Consider the following 21380-nt stretch of genomic DNA (forward strand, 5'->3'; position numbering starts at 1 on the left):
ACAGAAACCAAGAACCTCCTATACCTGTGACATCTCTGAGCAAGGAGGGCATACTGCCCAGCAGTGGGATGCACAGCCAGGGTCAGGAGCCTGACACCCCACCTGAGGGCAGTCAGAAGGAAAGCTGCAGCCCTGAAGTCCTGGTTGGCTCAGCTGGCTTCAGTCTATCTGTCTCTAACCCCGCGCAGTGCTGGGCTAATGGTGCAGTCAGCTGTACAACAACCACTGTTAATGTCTCCATAACTCATCACTAGAGTCATCTAAAAGACTTTTCCATCCCTTTTCATGCCTGTTTTTTTCAGATGAAAAGAGGGTTCAAAAACCTATGCTAAAAGGAAACCAAGTTTTAAATACGTGTTCCTATTTGGGACAGCAATTAAACAAAGGCTGCCTCAAGCTTGAGCAAGTCCTATGTACACACTTTCTTAAAAGGAGGTCAAATAAAACAAGTATCCTAAGACTCAAATATGTCATTTCTTTCCGTTCTGGTTCATCAGCATACTGCTGGGCACCTTTCTGACATGGCACCTGTCCCTTCAAGCCCTTCCTGCTGAGCATGAGCTCCTGTAAAGCCAAGAACACAGTGGGTAACTCACTCGCAGTGTGCTCGTGGGGTTGTGATACACCCAGACTTTTATTAATGAGCAGGGATTGCTTAAATAATAGCTTGAGGCATTCCTGAAACAGTAGGAGAAAGAAGGTACTCTGGTTTAAAAAGCATTGCTAAGATCACGCCATCTAGAGGACAGCTGCTATTTTCCATCGCCAAACAGGAAATCTGCAGCATTGCTTCTCAAGGCAATTCATTGGTTACAAGGAGGAAGGTCAAAGACACAGGAAAGAACAGTAAATTATTGACAACGATGCATTTAAAATCATATGCAATAGCGTTAACAAAGTAATCTTGTATGAACAGGATGAAGGCTTTGTCCCTTCCGAAATCTACCTTGTTAACACTGTGGAGAGAAGGTGAAGGTACACACAATTGTTGACATCAAGAGGGAGAGAACAAAGCCCAACTCTCCCCCACTTTTCAGCCCTTCTTCCTTCCTGCCCTCATTTTTCTGGCAGGCAGTGCTTGAAGGGCAGCACTGACAGAAACATGCCTCTGCTTGCGCCAATCTCCTCTGTGTAAGGAGAACACCTGCAGCACTAACACAGCTCTGCTTTCCGAAAAGCCCAGCCCAGAGCCCCTCTGTAGAGCAAGCCCAGATGAGCTCCAGCACTGTGCTGAGGGATTAGGGACTTGGCAATGCTCTTTAAGCATGCATACAGCCAGGGCTGCCCACCGCACCACACTCTGGTGATGGCCAACATAGTCTGATGCAGTGTCATCCTCAGGCTAGAGATAAGACCAGGGCATCTGCCTCCACCATTTCTCTTCTTCCTCCCTGCACAGGCCCCAGCTCCTTTATTAGTTCCATACTCACCAGGTCTTTCTTCCGGCAGAGCTCACTCTTACCCCAGGCCTGCCTCACCTCCTGCCCGTACTGCCTATGCCCCCTTAAGTGCAGCTGGGAAGGTGTTTTCCTAGTAGGCTATAACCACAACTGCTGAAACATGCCCTGAAGTTTGCTATTGCCACTACTCTGCAACTTCTGCAGCCAACATCAGAGCTGGGGTGGGGGAAATAATCAGCCCCAGAAGAGGGTGGTGAGCAACACTGAGCAAGCGCCAAGGCCTGCAGGGATGGGACAACATCAGGGACTATGAGAGCAAGCACAGAAAAATCCTGCAGTGCTCTCCCACACAGTCATTCTTGGCACTGAAGCACATTTTCAAACAAAGGGGGAAAACACCTAATCTTCAGAAGCAGGCTACTCGACAAGGTGTTTAATGGATGTTTCCAGATGAGGAGTAAAGTAGGCATCTGTACTGATTCAAAAGCAGCACCAATGACTTTCACCACAAGGCTCTTGGTAGAAGTAAGTCATACAGCCCCAGCTCAGATCAAGAGAAAGGAAAAAAATTCCTCTATCCATCACTCTCCAGAACTCAAGCACCATGTCCCTCCCTGACTGCCAAAACCCATTTACCTGTTGGTAATACTGCTGGGCTGGAGCCTGGGGCCCTTGCATCTGTCCAGCCACAGGGGCAGCTTGTCCTTTGGGCATGGGCTGTCTCTTGTAAGGTGCCTTGAGGGCCTCCTGTCCCACTGGGAGCTCCCCTTGGGCTCTGCAAAGCCTGTCCCGTAACAGCATGATGTTTGGCTGTAATCAGAAAAGGACAGCAAAAGAAGGTTAACTGCACTGCCTGTCACCCAGTGCATCACACCAAGAGGCTGACTGGCCACACACTGTCTCAGAAGCCTGCTCTGCTTTGATTGGAGTAAGTCTTTTCTGCATGAGACATGGGGCCATTGGAACTGCCTTACATGTGCCTGCCTCCCGTCTTGGGCTGCATCACTCCCAAGCCAGCCTGTCTACAAATACCAGCTGATAGAAGATGAGAAATCTAAAGAAAACAACCAACCAAGTGTCAAGGTACATGTTTCACTGTGTCTGGCTTGCAGGAGGGACAGCTGCTCCTTTGGAAGCCACTGGCTGCAAGGACAAGGGTGTGAAACAAAGGGGGAGAACAAGGCTGTGTACTTCTGCCAGGTCAGTGAGGCCAATGCAGGGAGAGGGGAAACAGCCTGACCATCACATCCAGAGGTGCATTTCAAATGGCAGTCCCGCTTGCCAACGGCATCATGCAGAGACCTTTGCTTGAAGTACACCTGTTCACACAGAGAGAGAGAGAGAGAGAGAGAGAGAGAGAGAGAACCTGAAGGCCCTGTACCTGGTTAGTGTTTGCAGGGAGGAAGGTCAAAGCTGCAGCAATGCTGCCCTGGGCAGCCAGGAGGTTGGCGTACTGGCTCATCTTCTCGGCCAAAAGGGCCCCCACAGCATTAGGGTCCACAGCCTGGGTGAGCTGCACGGCTTTGCGCAGGATTACAACTTTCTCTATTAAATCCTGGAAAATCAGGAAAAAAAAACCACAAGTGAGAACAACAGGGTGAAGCAGGCCCTGCCTAACGACTGTCGTGGAGGGCTTTTCCTCAGGGCAGCCCTGCAGAACCCCTCTCACCTGACAGGAAGCCCAAGCCAAGTCCAGGTTTCCCAGACAGTAACAGCTGCACTGAAGGCATGACTTTCCTAGCATGTGAAACCATAGAACAGCAACTGCACACCAAGTGGCTTCTAACAGCAAAGCCAGCAGTGCATTGGGTACAGTTCAAAGCCAAAAGAATTGCTTTTATTAAACAGGATTTCAGGGCCCTACCAGCACTTAGCATATCCACTAAAAAGAGTATGCTTTCGTAAAAATATCTGGTGAGAGCCATGAGAGCAAATGGAAAACATCATGCCCATCACCACTATTAGCACTTGGGTGCCACACATTCGCTTGCAGCATTTTAATAAGTCAGTTCTTAACCATCTTAATCAAAAGGATCTAACAACTCCCTTGGGAGAGTTGTCTATGGTTTTCTGGTTGTTACTGCAAAGATGGTTTTCCTGATATCCACCACGAACACTCCGTATCTTGCCTTCCTTACACATCTCCAAATACCAGAGCTGGTCTTGGTTGGCTTTTCTTCTAGTGCTAAGTTACAGGAACATTTTCTAGTCAGTTTTCTCATGTTTTCTTACTCTCACTGTATTATATTGGAAGATACTACAAATACTCATTTGCCAATATTAACATGCAATCCCTGTTTAAAATCTTGTAACAGATTTAATGAGTGTACCACACACAGGATTTCAACCATACATCACTAATAAGGACTCTTTACTGGCAGTTCAATAATACATTTTTGTTTTTCCCCAACAAATCAGCACTTCAAAAGAGGCAAGTAAAAAAAAAAAAAAAAAAAAATCAAGATAACCAACAGCTTCTATGAGTTTCAGCAATTCCACATTATAGTAAACAACCAGGCTAATTATGACTCCAACAATATTTTTCAATTTTAGTGTCCATGAGAGCAAAGCAATGCAATCAAAATGCAAATTCAAACTGAAGGTAAATCTGTTAACAAAGCCCTCACAATCAAAAGACTGGAAAGTAATTTTGATAATTCAAAACTGGAGAGAATTAATAACACAAAGCAAAACTCACGTATACTCCAGTTCCTTCAATTAACTAAAGAGACTCACAGCACTGCCAGGTAACATTACTTTAAGTACTTTCTAAAACTGGCCCTTCAAAGGCCCTGAACAGATGGAAGAAACTAAGATTATACTATAAAATAAATTATTCCATAATTGCTTCATCTAACTGTCATCAATCCTATTCCCCCGAGTATTTGCTATATGCAGTATATTTCACTGCTGGAAACCAAACCCTGTATGTGTAACCCCCCTAGAGAAGACTCTCATGATAACCTTCATACAGTTTTCTCTCCAGATTTAACTCTAATTTACTAGAATTTCTCCCCTGAACATCCAAGCTGTCTCTTCCAAAAGCACAAACGTCCAAGTATTCCCCTATTGCAAAAAATGCAAGCATTCAAAGTCTCTTCTTTACCAAAACACTCTAAGCCCTACAACTACCTTTTTACACAAGCAGCACATTAGCATGACTACCCAAAGAACAGAGCAGACGTGAGGGCCATTGTGCTTCACAACACATTTTCCAATATCATATTTATGTGTTATTTCTATGAAAGCCACCCATTCCAGAAGGAAAAAGCTTGCAACCTGAGATACATGCAGCTATCAGAGAGTAAAGCTCTACACTAGATCATTTAATTTAAGCGCCAAATGATTGCAGTGTGTTACTTCCAACATCTTAACAGAATTACCAACCTGAAGGGATAAGGGGCTGTTTCCATCCTGAGCTTTGGTCCAACAAGCAACGAGTTTTTCCACGTTGCCAGCACAAATGTAACAGAGACATGCCTGTGTCTGCAGAAGGCTGTCCCCCTCGCTCTCCAGCCTGCTACCCAGGAGATCTAGGAAACATATGAACAAAGAAGATGCTGGTGAATGACTTTGGTGGTCCCTCCATCACTGCTGAGGCTAGGGAAGCCTGCAATGCCTGTTGTGTCTCTGCTCAGCACAGTGAGAAGGGATATTGCCTCTGGGCTCCATTGGTAAGGACATACTCCGATGTCCAGCACAGATTATCTCATGGGAGCCCAGGGCACTTCAGAGGCAGTTAATGTTATGGCAACAAGGACTTGTCAAATGCCTGCAAACCTGGCACACATCAGAGGGGACAGTCCATCTGCCAACAGGACAAAGGACAAGAGGCCAGGGTTTGATTGTCCCCTCTGCCACCCACTTTTTGCAGTCCGTCATTTCAGGGGCACAACCTGAGTGTGCAACCAGCCAAGGAACCGTGAGCAACAAAGCTGTGACATTGTTCTGGGCCAATGTGTGCTGAAGTGAGTCGTACAGCTCCCTAGACACCATGGCTGGTGTCTGAGGGGCACAGGGGTATCAGGCACACAGCTATCAGCAATATAACTTCCCTACGGGTTAAACCCAGCCAGCTGTTTGCCATGCAGCACACGAGGGCAGGCATGCTCACTGCCTGTGAAAGAGAACTCCATCCAAGAAATCAAAATTGCTCTTGGGAAAGAAGAGCGAAGTGCTTCCCTGAAGCATTTCCATTTGTGTCCCATACACAAACGCTCCCAAGAGTCCCTTAGCTGAGGCACCTGTCACATCAATATCACTGCTACCCATCCGGAAACAGTAAGAGACCAGCAGCTGTGCACTACACAGGCAATGCCAGGACACAGGGTCTGGGTTCTGTGCCCAGAAAATCAGGGAACATATCAGGAACACAGCACCCCAGAGGTTCCTCTCCTCCCTGCAACAGGACTGAAGAACTATATTACCCATCAAAGAAGCTAGTGAGGCATTACAATAGTTTACTGGAAGGAAAACAACCATGGCTACGGTGGAATAAATGACGTCCAGTCTGTAAAGTGTCCTTACCGCAAAGGGCTGCAAACTCATCTGGCCTGGCATAAGTGAGCACAGCAGCCAAAGCCTCTCTCCAATTCTGCAGATCACAAGACTGCACAATCTCTTCCCAGTTCTTCGTTACCACTGCAGTGATGAGCTAGACCAGGAGAGACCACAGTTAAGATCTTGGTAGGATTCTCTTTGCCTTTTAGGACACAGTGCAATTTGTATCTATTCAAGAGTACTCATCCCCACTGTACCCAGGGTCACAGCAGATACTGCAATGCAATTCAACAGCTGCACAAGAGTATATTTTACTTCAAAAGGAGTTCAGCAAAAATCACAAAACAAGCTCAGATAACACAGGCCAATTATTCTTCCTACAAAACGTGCAAGAAAAGAATGCACAAATCTCTGCAAGCTGCGATTGCTATAGATGGTTTTCAGCACTGTTTTTGCAGACAAAGATAATACACCAAGTATTTAGCTATAAATCTTCTACACAATGCCCAGCAAGGGGTATGAATTTTGTTTGTCAAACTGTTTCATTTGGCTTTAAGTTCTTGACCTCAGGCTGCCCAATGAGGGGCAGTTGAAAAAGCTGCTCGAAGGAAGCAGCAAGTTGGCAGCAGTATCAACCTGAGCTGGCAGAGAGGCTGTCTGTCCACAAGCCCTCAGAATGAAATTCCAGTTTCTTCCATCTCAAACTCTGCCTCTAGTTATTTTGCTTCAGACAAAAGACAGACTTGGCAGCTGTGCTGCTATTTAATGAACAAACCCCTTGTCATGCCAAGACTTCAAGCTCAGAAACAGCTGAACGAGCAGTTAAGTGTGCAGTTGGGACCAGAAAATAAAAAAGCCACACCTGAACAACAAATGCAAGGTCCTAAATACAAGGTCAACACTCCTTAGCACAGGTATAGACAACTAGTCAGCTCCCCATAAAAATACCCTTTCCCAAAGGATGAACTACAGTGAAGAAATTTCCCCACGCACTACAAAATTCTCCTTCCTCTGATTAGGCCAGAGAAGGAAAGGATCTGGGGGCAGGGGAAGAAATCCTGCAGAGTCTTGAGATTTTCCTCTTTTCACTTGTCCACTACTAGAAATGCAAATTGTTCCCATCTCAAACTGGATCGCAAGCAATGACCAACAAAATCCCACTTACAGACCCTAGCCTGTAATGCTGCGTGCCCTAACTCCCCAAGTGACTGTGCTTTGTGGCCTTCAGCCCTGCTCCCGCAAAGCACTTAAGCACATGCCCATTTTACAGGCTGCCTCCTGCTACTGTATAAAACACCCTTCTTTGACAATGGACTGCTAAAAAGCGAACAAGAGCAACTTTCTCCCCTTCTCTAAAGCAGCCATCCTTGCCAAACCAACTGTCCTGTACTCTTTTAAGGCCGCTTCTCCTGCTTCATCCTCCTGTTGCTACTTTCTCACGTCAGTAGTAAAGAAGAAAGATTTGAATGAGCAGCATCAGCAATCCCTAGCCTTGCAAAAAGCTGAAAAGAATAATAATCAGCTGGCCGTAACACGCTGTCTCCTAGACAAAGGGTAATTGATCTACCCTGGGCATACTTAGCTCTTTTCTGTGCATGCAGTGAAATGAAGCATCGGCAAAATCTGTTAAGACTGATCACAGGCAGAAATCAACATAATGCTGCTGGCACTGAGCATGGGTCGTGTGCAACTTGAAAAATGTGACAAGATAACAGACTGAAATGTGCGCTGCTTAAGGATTTATCAGTGAGAGTCTACTAGCGTATATGCAACTCAAAGACACTGGAGACAAGGTAAAGAATACTCTTCTTGTATATTGATATCCAGGTAGTGTGCCTCTTCTCTCCTTATCAATACATTAAAAAAGAATAATTTAAATCCTTCTGCTCTGAGATCTCGTGGATGACTTGAATACTTACTAGCTTCTCACAGAAATAAACCTATGAAATGGGAAGAAAACTTTTAAGGTTAAAAAGGGAGTTGCTAAAGGCCTATATGCATGTTGTTTCTTAACAGAAAAAACATACCCTGGTAATTTTGCTCTGCATCTTAGCAAAGTACTTTTCCTGTGTCCTAGAAAGCAGCTCTTGTCCGCCTGCGATGGCCAAGATAATGGCGTCAGCCATGCGGTTATCATGCAAGCAGAGATCTACTGCGCTCTCAAAGTTACCCGTCAGCAAAGCCTGGGTAATCAAACCGTCCACATCTGCAACAAGAGAGGAGTGCATTTTCAAATGATGGCACAAAAGTCACTTAAATATGCAACAGCAGGTGATTCTGTCCAACTGTACAACACTGCGCAAAGTTCTCTGCAAACCAGCCTGTTCCAGGCAGGTACTTACAGGGATGCTCAAGTTCATCTCCAGTCTCAAACACACTATGGTCACAGCCACATCGGGTGGGGCACTATCAAGCATCACTTACCTTGCTGCAGAGCAAGGTGCTAGTAAATGCTAGCAGTCTAAATGACCTCTGAAACAACTACCTTACATACAGTGCCAGAAAAAGTAAAACCTAGACAGTGGTAGATGGCTTCTGCATTATTCAAAATCCCCTGGGAGTTTCTCTACAAACAGTGATGTTAGCACTTCATGCCTGATCAGGTGTGTGTTCTTGTATATCAGAAATCACTCAGAGGAGCTGCATTTCAGCAATGGGGTATGAGTGCTGCATACTTCCTTTTCTTCCCTTCCCTTCCTTAAAGAAGCTGTATTTTCAAGTGCCTTGAGACTGCTGTGAAATTGAATTAGAGGCAGGTCATAGCAATCCTTCACAATGTGTGCAGAAATTGCCTTCTCACTGGAACACCAGTATAAACAGCAGTATTTATAAATATCAACACATACAATGAAATCAATATCAAGGGTTTTTTTACCTCCACTAACAGAGATGTTAAATGTCTTCTTTGCAGATCCCAAATCTTCAGTTTCTTGTTTATGGTCATTCACTCTCTAAGAGAAAGGAAAAGCATAATATTTGAGATTATGTAAACACTTAGAATACACACACATTTAAAAAAACACAGCTCTTGCATTACAAGTTAAAGATAGACCTTCAGACTACCAGTCACCTAAGAGGTCATTAACTTAAAAAGGAAGATCATTCCTGTCATTTCTTAGAACACAAACAATCCTGTGTTTCAGCACAGGATAATCAACTTCCCCTGGTGCCTGCACAACAAAGTCACCTCCTAATACACTGAGAAAGGCCTGGACTTATCAAAGGACTGCCAGTGCATGTAAACACACCATTATAAAAATCATTGTTCTGAGAGATCAGAGTGGACCATTTTTTAAAATGGATGCCAAGGTGGAAAAAGTGCTGGACGCCCCAGATTTCTAACCACCAGGAAAGGCTTATGCAAGCACAAGCGTGCATACATAGAGATCACAAATACCAGCAACCAGACACCTGGATCCTGGGTACTGATTTGTGTACGTGCATCCGTGCCCATATACACACAACCCCCTCAAAGCAAAAAAACAGCCACAACCACAAAATAAGAAACCTTCTCTCTTCCCTCCTCTTTCAACTCTGACCCTTTCAACCTTTCTGTCCTGCTCAGTGGACAGAAGCTACTTTTTTATAGAACTCCCCCAGGAATTAAAATAGAGAGCACTTCCTGCAAGTACTTGGATTTTGGGATTTCAAACAAAACCTTTCAAGAATAAAAAAATAATACCAAGGGGGAAGTGTCTCTCCACCATCAATTTTCATAGCACAGCCTAAGGAAAGTGCAGAAATTGTCCCACAAACTGCCTCCTCTGTCATAAGCCAGCGTGCTAGTACATGCAGTGGGAGTTCAAGAGTCTGCTGAGAACACCCTGCTTATATGCTGATCAGTGAAACTGTACTTCAGAGAATGAAGAACAAGTACATAGTTGACCAAGAACAGTCATTTGGGATGGGGAGGTAAGTCTGAAACAGGCTTTATGTTTGGCTCATGAAAAGAGGCAGCATCTGGAAAATTTTGCTGTGAGATAACGTGTGATGTGTGTTTGGTATTAGTTGAAAGCATGTTGTGACTATCTCAGCAATAATGTGCCTATCCAGTTACTTCATGTATGTGACAGCACTCCCTGATCAGTGGCTTCAGGCCAATCTCACAACTATTTACCACCCATGATGGTAGGCTAAGGTCATGTTTGGCTGTGAATTCTCTCCTAGAAGAGACGTTTATTATAAGACATCTAGTATCTTCATGACTGCATACAGCAAAATCCTTACACAGATACATGTGTCTGCCACTACAGTGTCTAACGAATTAACAAGCAATCAAGCACCTAACCTAAGGAGAGCACTCTGTTTTAGTGTCCCTAACAGGCTGTTATATGGAGTCAACAAGTGCACCACTCCAACATGCATGAGCTATAAACCACCGTCCTCATCTTCACAGACAACTGGAGACAGGCACCAAGCACAGGGAGCATAGGTAGTTTTGGGCTAACAGCTCAAATTCTAACCCAAAAGGGAGACTGAGGGAATGGGGAGAATGAAGCTGGCCTGTTCACACAGCGATACTAGTGTTTTCAGTGCTATTAACCTCACGTGGCAGAGTCTGGCTCCTTAGTTATAATAATAGACCTGTCCCCATATTTAAAACACAGGGTTGAAAACAATGCTGCTCAAATAGACAGAAATGAACAAAAGCTGTAGGATCCCAGAGGCAGAGGTGGTGGAGCACAAACTGCCTGTGATAAACTTGGCTGAACTGTTGTAACAGACATTCATAAGGAAGCTATCTACCAAAGTCCTGATACTCGCTGTTCAGGTGCGAAGTGGATAGCACTGTGATGTCAGTGGGGGCAATGCAGAGAATGAATGTTCCCCCTCTCCTCCAGTACCACAGCTGCATCTCTGCAAAGGGTTATAACTAGAAACAGGGCAGTATAAGCTGACAGCTTAGTAATAATCAATGAGAGGGAGGAAAGAAAGGAATGAGGAAATGCAGAGGGAAGGAATGCATTAGACTTGTGGCAGCAGATCATTTAGTATGTGTTAGGGAAATGCCAGAGTGAACATTAAGGCAGAATAAAGTCCTTGAGTCGGTGCCAACTGGACTGTTACAAAATGAGCTTGTTCTTCATTGCCACCAAAATCTATTCACATGATGTCTGAGGCCAATGAGAAAATCTCAAGCAACTCAACAAGAGCCCACATTTTACTCATTCTAAATAACCTGTGTTTCCATATATCCTCAGCACTAGAAAAAGCCCACAAAATAAAATGCTCTTAATAGTAACAAAGTAAATACACAGGAGGTCAACAGAGTTAGTCTAGAGAGCAACAGATACCTCTCCCAAGAACTGCTCCTCTGTAGCCTGGCCTTCGTCCCCCTTGTTCGGCACAGATTCATCAGATTCTGCGGGAGCCTTCAGCAGAGAGAAGAGGCCATAAAAAGAAAAGACAGCAAAAGAGGAAGAAACACTTTGCACCACAGAGTATAGCCACCTTCCCACCAACAATAGTCAAAACCAGACTGCAAATCACAGAAATGCATTGGCAATATATGCTTGAGTACAACAAACGTGGTAGATGCCCTCCATTTCTCTGCTCTTTGTCGTTACACAGTACTTTGTGCTGTTTTCATCTTAGCTGCCTGAAAACATGCAAACTTCTCTTCCTAATTAGGCACTACAGATGACATCTGGAATGTCTACAGCACAAAAGCAATGCAGTCCCCTGGTTGTAGAGTCAGGCCACGGCAATGACAATGGGCAACGTCTGAACTGTATTTATCACTCTTGCAGGGAATTGTTACAGTACCACACTCAGTCCTGCTTTTTTTAAAACCTGGGGAAGGTGCTGCTCTTCAAACCAGCTGCCAGGCAGCAAGGCTCTGCCCTACCTCACAGGTAGCACAAAGTGTCACAGTGGGCAAGACATAGGCAGCAAAAAGCAAAAGCGGAGAGACAACACTGAGACCCTGAACTGTGAGTGAGAGCCCTTTGTGGGAAAGGCAGGGACATTTGATTGGAAAAAAGTGGTTGTTTTTTTAAATAAGTACCTTCATCATACTGAATGTAGGTACTTGTCATATACTGGGTTATTTGTGACTTACTTTGGGACACCTACCAAGCGGAAAAAAAAATTATTCTTACTTTGCACATTACCATAGCATTATAAGACTAAACACAGTTGTACACATGCGTTTGCTTACCTCTCCAAAGTCACCATCTGCAAGACCCTCTTTATTCAGAGCGGATGTAATCTAGAAAACAACCAAGATTTAAGTAAGCGCCCTTTAATTTTAGAGAGGCAGACCTCTCACTGGTCTCTCGGATTGCAAAACTGGCACATGTAGCTAATATGTTGCTTGCAGAACAGTTAACATGAAACTAAAGCCATTTCCTTTCTCAGTCTGGTGATGGATTTACTGCTAAGCCCCCTGCACCCCAAGCTCTGATGGAAACAACAGCTGCTCTATGCCTTTAAACCTTTAATTGTTAACTCAAGGGCCTCAAGCCTCCCTAGAGCTGCTGGAAATCACCATAATAAAAACAGTATCAGAGCATGCAGGACAAAACCCTGTCTGCTCTGGTCAGGGAAAATGAAGCAGTGACAATCCTTGTGGAGCAGAGAGTCTGTCAGGAAGCTGTAGTTTCAAGCACAGCAGGCGAAAGGCTGCGGGCTAGGATTTTCCACAGAATGGTTAAAACGTCCAGCTTTTAACTGCTTTGCAAAGCAAATCATGACTCCAGATTCAATTAGGGCCCTCAAAACCACCAATTTAATGTATAGAGTTTAGAATAAATGCAGAAAATACATTAGTTTGGCATCTGGGAGCCTAGGTTTCGTAACATTGCTAATGTTATCTACTACTTTTAGTATTGCAGGCTTTATTTTACCATTGTAGGCTGGTTTTCACAAGAAGCTGAGCTAAAATTGCTGGAGAGTTTTCTCTGTCTTTTTTTAATCATTAGTTTACAATAGAAAGGAGAGATCCAGGACTTGACTTGCATATGAGAATCACAGGTTTTAAGAAGATAAAAACAAAACACCATGTTCTTAACAGCTTATTCCAAGAAGCTGAAATCTGTGACCCTTTTTTACTTTCCTTACCCTACCAGTAACATGAAAACCAAGTGGTGATTTAGTGAGTTTATCACCTGGGTATCACAAATTTTCAGACAAGCTGTCAATTATTGTTTCTTGACACCAAAAAAACCATGGATTCAACTTCAACGTGGAATGCTTTGTTAAGAAACAGCTACATGAAACATGGCCTTGCAGCTCCCCTAATCTGTTCCTCAAATACTGAAAAAATGGGGTAGGCCCAGCATTTCATGCCACTCAATTCAGCTATGCCCATTTTCCCACCTTCTCCCCATGCACAGGGCATATAAAACCCAGAGCAACAGTAGCAGTGGGCTCCAGTCTGCATGAGGCCACTCCGCAAGACCACTACTAAATTTCAACTGGATTTTCCAATTGAGGTCTGCTTTTCAAAAACAGGATTTCCCTTGCTGTGCTCACCTTTGACTCATGCAACAAAAATTTAGAAGCTGAAGACAGACTGTTAGCAAAACTATGATTTTTTGTGTAATCATAATACGTTTGCCCTGGAGGCCATTTAATTTGTAACCATAATGACTTTTTGATGGAGCCAGTCTTTGAAAATAAAACATTAGTTTGACACAATGAAAATGAGTCAAACATCCAAATCAACTGAATGAGAACTGAAGAAACACTAAATAGTTCCTGGGTACAGCACTGAAAGCAACAAAGAGCCAAAATGCACAGCAGGTATCTCCCTGTAACACTGAGATAAGAATCTTCTTCCAACTTGGAAGAAAGCTCTATACTGAAGATGTGCAAGTTGCTTCCTGGTAATCCAAATTTTTCCTTTCCAAATGTAACCAGGTTTGATCTGTGGGTTTTTTGGTTTGTTTTTTTTTTGTTTGTTTGTTTTGTAAAAATGAATAGCGTCCCACACAAAAAACCCAAATCTATTCTAGGTTTTCCAAGGTAGTTAATGAAACCCTGAAGACTGCTTACATGTTCTTCAACCAGAAAGCCTAAAACCAGATCAGATTCCATGATCCTACAGTAAAAGAATGTCACGTAACAAAGTTACATGAATTGCTTGAACCAACAAATATCAAAGCTTCTTGATGGGTGAGAATTTCAGATCAACATTGAACAGTCAGATGCAGACACGCCTCTGAAGTCTGCTGCCTGCTTTGAAATTTTCATTGAACATCCATATGGCAAGAAGATGACATAGCTAATAAAAAAACCAACAAAGCAAACTGCTTGCTGGAAGAATTCTGAAGTCATGAGTTGTTTATCTGGACAAAATTTAAAGAGCAGAGGAATATTTCTCTCATCCTTTGGACAAAGGAATTCCTTAAACAACACAACTATCAAGTCAGCCATGTTTAAACAGGAGCTCTGGCACCATGGGTAACAGCTGTATTGTAGCTATTAGGAGAGCTGCAGCACTGACAAATACTATCTGCTGGGAAATACACTGAAAATGTTGTATAAAAATGTTTATTGTATTGAATAGCCTGTGGATACTGGTAATTGCTCTTCCAGTCCCACAGGTAAATGAGTACTTCAACCATACATGGCATCGTCAACATTTTAGGCCAACATTTTAGGCTGTGTACGCTGCAGATACATCCATCAGTAAAGCACTTAACACAAGCATAGCTTCCAGGCACATTTACCTTCTTCCTCAGATCACCCTTCCTGTATCCCAAGAGCTCAAGGTATTTAACACGTGAATCTTCTTCAAAGTTCACCTTTAAAAAACAAAAGTTAAAGAATATATCGCAATTCACAATTTTTCATTTTCTCCCTCACTGGCTTTTTACTTAACTGGCACAAATTAACCCAGTGAGAGCTAGTGACTGTGACAACTGAGTGTAATAAAGAGAACTGAAAAGGTCTTCAGTGACTTGAGCACTTGAGCAGGGAAGCAAGGCTTCAATCTGGTTATTGTAGGTGAACAATCTGCTTATCTGCTTCACTTGGAAACTTCTAAACATTCACAGTGAGCAGTGAAAAGCACATCTAAAGCTATCCCAAAGCTTTATCCCTTCTCACCACCTCCCTGTACAAAGATGTACTGACAGGGGATGTCAAAAAGCACAGGATACCTTCCCCCAAGCCTTGGCTTCTGCCATGATTCCCCACGAACTCTGCAAATACCCCTGGCCCCAAGGACCCTCTCTCTTCTGGTGGGCCACCTCCAGTGACAGGGCTTATGGACTCTATTCCCACAGCCTACACTTTTGGTTCCGAGCACCTCTTCTGCTAAAACACCATAATGAGCAGAAGAAACCACTTCTGCACTGGCTTTCCAAGTCAGTGGGGAACTTCTGAACTGTTGTTATCCTGTTACCTTTAAGAAGGCCCACACGTTTTTCTCAAAGTCAGCCTGGGCCATGTCAATTTTCTTCTGGCAGTAGCTGACAAAGCCTTCAGACTGCACAGCCTCTTGCAGCTGGTTCGAGCGGGCCAGGAATTCCTTCTCTGTAACAACCTGGCTCAGGTAGACATGGTGACGCTGCTGCTGCTCGATGCCTGGCTGTTGCTGAGACTTGGCATTCTCAAATGTAACCAGCTTGCCTCCAAACTGGAATTGACGCACACATGCAGTATGTAAAAATACAAGTATACACTGGAGCGCATATGAAAAAGCATGCGCATACACATATATATGCACATGATTTTATATAGCATATATGCTTATCATCCAATGGACAAACATTCCTGACATCAACTCATTGATTTTTTTTTTTCCCCACCACCCCATACTTCCACGCATGTAAGGAGCTTGCTGGATAAGTGGGTGCACATTTAGTAAGATTTATGAACACAGCTACTCCGGTGCCTGTTTTTGCTCAGGCAAAAGACTGACTAGAAACTGAGAACTAGAGCTGTGGGTCTGTACAGTGCCCAGCATAAATGGAGTATCTCATGATATTGCAAAGTAACTACCAAAGAAACCTATGCATCATTAAATAAATGCTCAAGCATGATGTCTGCCCTGCTCTTGGGAGGCTGTTTCCCAGTTAAAAAAATCTACTGAGAGATGGGCAGTAAGTTGTGTCATCATTTGGAGACAAGTAAAATCAACAGAAGAAAAAAAATTAGAAGGGGCTTATAATGTTATTTCATTCTATAGCTCGAAGTTAATTTCCACAGGCCAGTCCAATAAATGACAAAGTCAGAATTACAAAAAGCAAAAAGCCTAGCCAAGAGAAAGACTTGGCAGCTGGCTCCTGGAAAACCAGGAGAAATAAGGCAATAGACACCCATTATAAATGACACATCAGTCAGTGGCTAGGCAACATCACTTCTCTTTGATGGGAGAAAAATGCATTTAATTTGTGCATCAGATTATGAATAAGCAGACATACGATGCTGAAAATTGAGCAGTATTTGGGCAAAAAAAAACCCATTTCAAGTGGACAGGCTAAAATCTTCAGAAGATCCCCAAGAAAGAGCCCATGGGTCTAGAAAATAAGCAAGAGGTAGAGCCAAAGAGCAGATGCTGCAAATCAACCAGCCATGGAGGAGCCTCGCCATGCGCTGGTACAGCAACTCTTGCTACCTTGATCAGAGCTAACCGGAGTATTCTCCACCACACTGACTCACATAATAGCTTCAAACTGCACTCAAGCCTCAGACACTTCCCCAGTTTGGTCCCATTCCCCCCTCCCAATGTGTATTTGTTTACTCCAAACCAAGCATGGCATATAAATAAAAGCAAAGCCTTAATCCCAGAACAGAAACAAACAAGTGCCTGTCGGCAACACAATGCCTCCTTGTTTCTTTTTCCCAAGCATTTTTGTCACACTTTTGTTGGCTTGCTGTACCAACCACCTGGTCTGGAAGCTGCTGCGAGCATCTCCTGCCACAATGATAAACAGGGGAAGTTCTCCCAAGGTGGAGCACAACACTGAACTCCCCTCTTCCTAAAGTGTTTTTCAGGTGCCATCACTATCTCCCTTCCTGCCTGGCCAAGCATGCCTAGCCTTGTCTCCTGCTTACCGAGAACGATGCTCCCACAGGTCGCCGGATCCATTTGGGTGGTTTCTTTAGGGGCAAAATGACACTCTGTGGGGCGGTTTGCTGGGGAAGCTGCAGGGGTGGGAGTGGCTGTCCCATACCAAATGGATCGAGGTTCCCAAAAGACGATGAAAGCTTTGATAACAAAAGGGGGGGAAAAAACAAAAGTGACATATCTGCAATAAACTAAACATAAGCATTTATTTGTACTGGATCCTGCAAGCAGTCCTGCAAGCTTGCAGTCTTGCAAGTAGGGCTGCAGACAGCCACTGAAGACTTCCCATGAGCCCATGGTTTTTTTCCACCCTCTTTCTGTCCATATTCTTAGCTGAACATTTCTCAATACCTGGTCAACTTGCTTCTGCCTCAAGCCATCCGTGCTACCTCCCATGATGGAGTAAACGCTGATCCGCCCGTCGAATGAAGCTGCAGACAAGACAGCGGGGTTCCTGGGACACCACTGGATGTCAAAGCACCATTGTGTGTTTGTGGGCAACTCATACAGCACCTGGGCAGCAAAAACAAGTTCAACAAATCAGGGCTTTTATGAAGTACCACGTCCAACAGCCACATTTCTCCTGCCTGCCCTGAGACTGGTCTGTTGTTCTTGCTCCCCATCAGCCTCCACATCACCGTACACACTAACAGTTGGGCAAACCCCGACAACTGCCAAATAGGAGAATATCACACACCACTGATTAATTTCCTTCTCATCCTATTAAATCTTCTGTTTAAACCACACAGGTCAAACTATGCAGGCAGGGTATATCTGTGCTGTCCCACTGCAAGCTGTGAGCTGCTGATGATATTCATGCTAGCTCATTCAGAGGTAATCTGGGTATCTCTACACACTACATGGAGACATGCCCAGGCTTAGAAGTAAGTCTGTTTCACAGGAAAATTGGAAAAGTTAAAACCTGCACTCTGGGCAGACAGCCTCTCCTGCCCTGGAACAGACAAGCCCATCACTACAGCAGACATTTAACCATAAACTAGGAGAAACTCAAAGAGCAAAATGCTAACTGCCTCGCTGTCTCCCAGGAAACTGTTCTTTATTTTTAATAAAAAACACGTGATATGATTCATCCACATGTAAAGCCTTCCTAACAGCTCAGGATCCAGCTCAGATAACTCATTTATCACCCCACAGCTTCTGCACTTTTGGGCCAACGTCTGAATTTTAGAAACACTTCTCAGTCTGTCCTCCAGGATTATTGCTCACTGCAGGCAAGGAACCCTCCAGCGTGCCTGAAGCCCTTCTCATGATCTAGGGACAAACACTCAACTTGTCTGAAAAAAGGATCTGCATCCCCTTTGAAAGGTATCCCCAGTCCCAAAAGGGTGGTTTGGGAACACACTCAACTGGCTCTCACTGATCTGCCACTATTGTAGTAACCTACAAAATCACTCTGGTCTGGATAAAAGTTCTTACACTTACAGAAGGAAAAAGGCAATTGCAACAGTAATCCAGCTACACCGGCCCAAACCAAAAGAGCAGGAAGAAAGTACTTAGTTTGAGTGGTGCCATTTCTATCCCTTATAATGAGCAGTGGCCTTACTACTTAGCAGGAGAGCAGCAGTAAGGACAAACATGTAGTATAAGCAATACTAAGAAGGAATCCTGCACCACCAGAACAAGCTCAGAAGGTGCTTATACCAAACACAAGTACACAGGGTAGAGAGAAACAGCCCACAGAAGCATCACTGCTAGGAATGCAAGCACATCAACCCCTGCTTTGCATATGCCACTGCGCCACCTCTGAACAGAGGTTTTTTTAAAGTGGTGTGCATACAATACCTCGCCTGTGTTCGGGTTGGAGCAGAGAATTTTAGCATCCTTTCCACAGCTAAGTAGCAGCTCTGAATCCGCCATACTCCAAGCAATGGCCAATATACCCCTGCATGAAAAGTCACAACCAAAAGAAGTTTAATGTAAATGCAAAATGATGATAAATAAACCATATTTATAAGTTGAATTTCTCTATTAGCTGAGCATTCCACCTAAAAATGCCCTCCACACTCCTTCCTCTTACAAGAGGAGAAATTTTTCAATGTTAGCAGCACTTTATTTATCGAAATAGATGCTTTCAACAGTCATGTGGGAGAACCTGGACACCAATGTAACAAAATGGTTTGTTTGCCTGCAGTATCATTAACATACAGTGTGCAAACCTGTAGGTAAGGTCGGTGACTATGAAGTTTGTCAGCTTCTTTTTATTAGCAGGACATTCAAGTCAGTAGAACCACTGGCAGCAGTTTTGGTGAGAAGCTACAACACACACTTATTGCTGTTCTCTCTCCTTAAATCAAGCATTGGTCTTCGGCAATAAGGAAAGTTTCACTAACAATTGAGGAGGGATGAGAATTTAACAAAATCTTTCCTTGTACTCAAACTTAAGGCATTTAGGGGACTGAGGGGCAGAGAAACTGTGCATGTCCACATGTGAGGATGCGTCTAGGTGCACCTTCAGTCCATTATTCAGGAAAAATCAACTATTACTAACTCTTTGCATCTCAGTTCCCTCTTATCAAAAAGCATAGAAACAAACTACCAACTTCAGTGTTTCAGCAGGATGGTGGGTTTTTTTTTTTTTTTTTTTTTTTTTTTTGTTTTTTTTATTTTTATTTTTTATTTTGGGGCCTGTTCCCTTCAAATCAGCAGGCCCCCAAAAAGCAAGCCTTTCAAGACACAGAGTTGGCTAGTCAGCAAGCCAGCATACAACACTGCCTGCTGCTGGAATCGCTGCCTCCAACTAAGTAAGCCTTCACAGGGAACTGAGCAAGAAGCGAGATGTATAAACTGGTACACAGTCACCAACAGTGCAAACACCATGGAGCAGCAGGCTACATAAGACTCATACCTTGTATGGCTTTCTAGAACACGAAGTGGCGAGGAGGCAAATCTTAGGTCCCACATCTGAATCACAGGCAGCCTGTCATCCTCTGAGGCCAAAACCATCTGGGTAGCAACATCAGGGTGCCACGCCAGGCCTGAGCAGTGCATCTGAGGGACAACATCGCGCCACAGCATAAAATAACTAAGCAGCACTAAAGGACAAAAGACAACTAGCTTAAATATGTCTACATGCATGGGAAAACACTGTTGCAATAGAATTTGCAGCTGTGTTTTTGGGCATTATTTCTGACTGCATTCAGATTGGGATACTCTCCTCGCATCCATGAGTGAGGAGACTTGCAGTTAGTTTCCCAAAGTCCTCCCAAAGAGATGACTTTGTACTGTCTTGTTCGCGGTCCTATGTTTTAAAGCCCTCTGTACAAACCTTTTTCTCTAATATTTTTATTGCTATTTCAATAAAAGCCATCATTAGGCAAGAGGTTATTTTCATGTGAACACTGTATCACTAGACTACAGTCACATGATGAAGACAGCCTACTGTGCTGCTGTTATGTTAGGCAACAAATACATAAACCATTGAGGGTGATCAAGCAGCTACTTCAGCAACACCCATTTGTAAATATCATTTTGAACCCTTGCTCCATCTTCAAAGTTTGTTATAGGAAGTTTGTTTATTGTTGTTATTCCATTTAAAATATACAGAATTATACAAATATGGCACTCCCCACAAGTTCAACAGGCTCTTTTTTACATTTACACTGCCCCAGGAGCAGATGTGGTGGTTTTAACTGTATGAGGCAGTGTCCCCTGTAACCCACTCAATGCCAACACTCCTCTGTGGTGCTCTCCACCACAGATCCTGCCCTCTCCAAGCTCAGCTGCAGCCTGCTCCTATTTCCACATCCAGACTAGCAGAAACACAGGCCCCAGCTCCATCAGTCATCAGTGTCTGCCAGGGCTCAGCCCTTGTGCTCATCCCACCTGTGATGCCAAGGAGGAAGCTCTCTCTGCCTGAGCACCAAGTCACAACATCACCTGCTCTATGAAACTAAATGTGCTCACCCCGAGTACATCAGCTACAACCTCATCTCTCCAGCACACAAAACATGTCACTTCTGACTAGCTGAATAAAAATCTTTCTGTGGTAGCCCCAAACAGATCAATAATGGCTTTCTTCAAACCAGCTTATCACTCTGATAGGAAATCCGAGTGCCTTGCTTCAATCTGCATCTGCCTATTTTCATTTAAAATGCTGATAACGTCTCTGCATATACATAGCCTTTTAAGAGAAAGCATTAGATATTTAGCATGTCATGTAAAATGAGGCCAGGCACCAGTATCTTTATGTCATGTAAGAAGGGGTGCTATGACCTGTCCCCACATGCCAAGAGGCACCCCAACCCTCTCCACAAGCACCCGTGCAGCCATGCAAGAGCTAACTCACCCGGTTATTGTGGTCACTGACTTTGATGATGGGTTCATTCTTCCTGAGATCCCACACAGTAGCTCGGCCGCTAGGGCTGGCAGATGCCAGGATATGCTGGACTTGCCTGTTCCATGCAATGCAGCTGATGTCCTCAAGAGGCTGTTGCACACAC

At 44.0% G+C, this 21380-nt stretch overlaps 1 protein-coding gene across 12 annotated transcripts in view; it reads right to left on the reverse strand.

The window, feature by feature from the left end:
* The window catches only part of SEC31A (SEC31 homolog A, COPII coat complex component), a 46072-nt gene that overhangs the window by 15947 nt on the left and 8745 nt on the right, over positions 1-21380 (reverse strand). For 11 of the 12 annotated variants that reach the window (XM_041124595.1, XM_030015891.2, XM_030015834.2 and 8 more), the window contains 15 exons: positions 21227-21367; positions 19787-19929; positions 18724-18823; positions 17272-17433; positions 16908-17060; positions 15253-15486; positions 14576-14650; positions 12061-12111; positions 11195-11272; positions 8776-8851; positions 7928-8106; positions 5928-6054; positions 4788-4933; positions 2782-2955; positions 2037-2210 (listed from right to left, as the gene is read on the reverse strand). In XM_041124595.1, the coding sequence (XP_040980529.1) occupies positions 2037-2210; positions 2782-2955; positions 4788-4933; positions 5928-6054; positions 7928-8106; positions 8776-8851; positions 11195-11272; positions 12061-12111; positions 14576-14650; positions 15253-15486; positions 16908-17060; positions 17272-17433; positions 18724-18823; positions 19787-19929; positions 21227-21367 (2013 nt within the window). The remainder of the gene's footprint in view (positions 1-2036; positions 2211-2781; positions 2956-4787; positions 4934-5927; positions 6055-7927; positions 8107-8775; positions 8852-11194; positions 11273-12060; positions 12112-14575; positions 14651-15252; positions 15487-16907; positions 17061-17271; positions 17434-18723; positions 18824-19786; positions 19930-21226; positions 21368-21380) is intronic. The other variant, XM_030015855.2, reaches the window with a different exon arrangement.

The sequence above is a fragment of the Aquila chrysaetos genome, chromosome 1 (assembly GCF_900496995.4).
Source record: "Aquila chrysaetos chrysaetos chromosome 1, bAquChr1.4, whole genome shotgun sequence".
Classification (NCBI taxonomy): Eukaryota; Metazoa; Chordata; class Aves; order Accipitriformes; family Accipitridae; genus Aquila; species Aquila chrysaetos.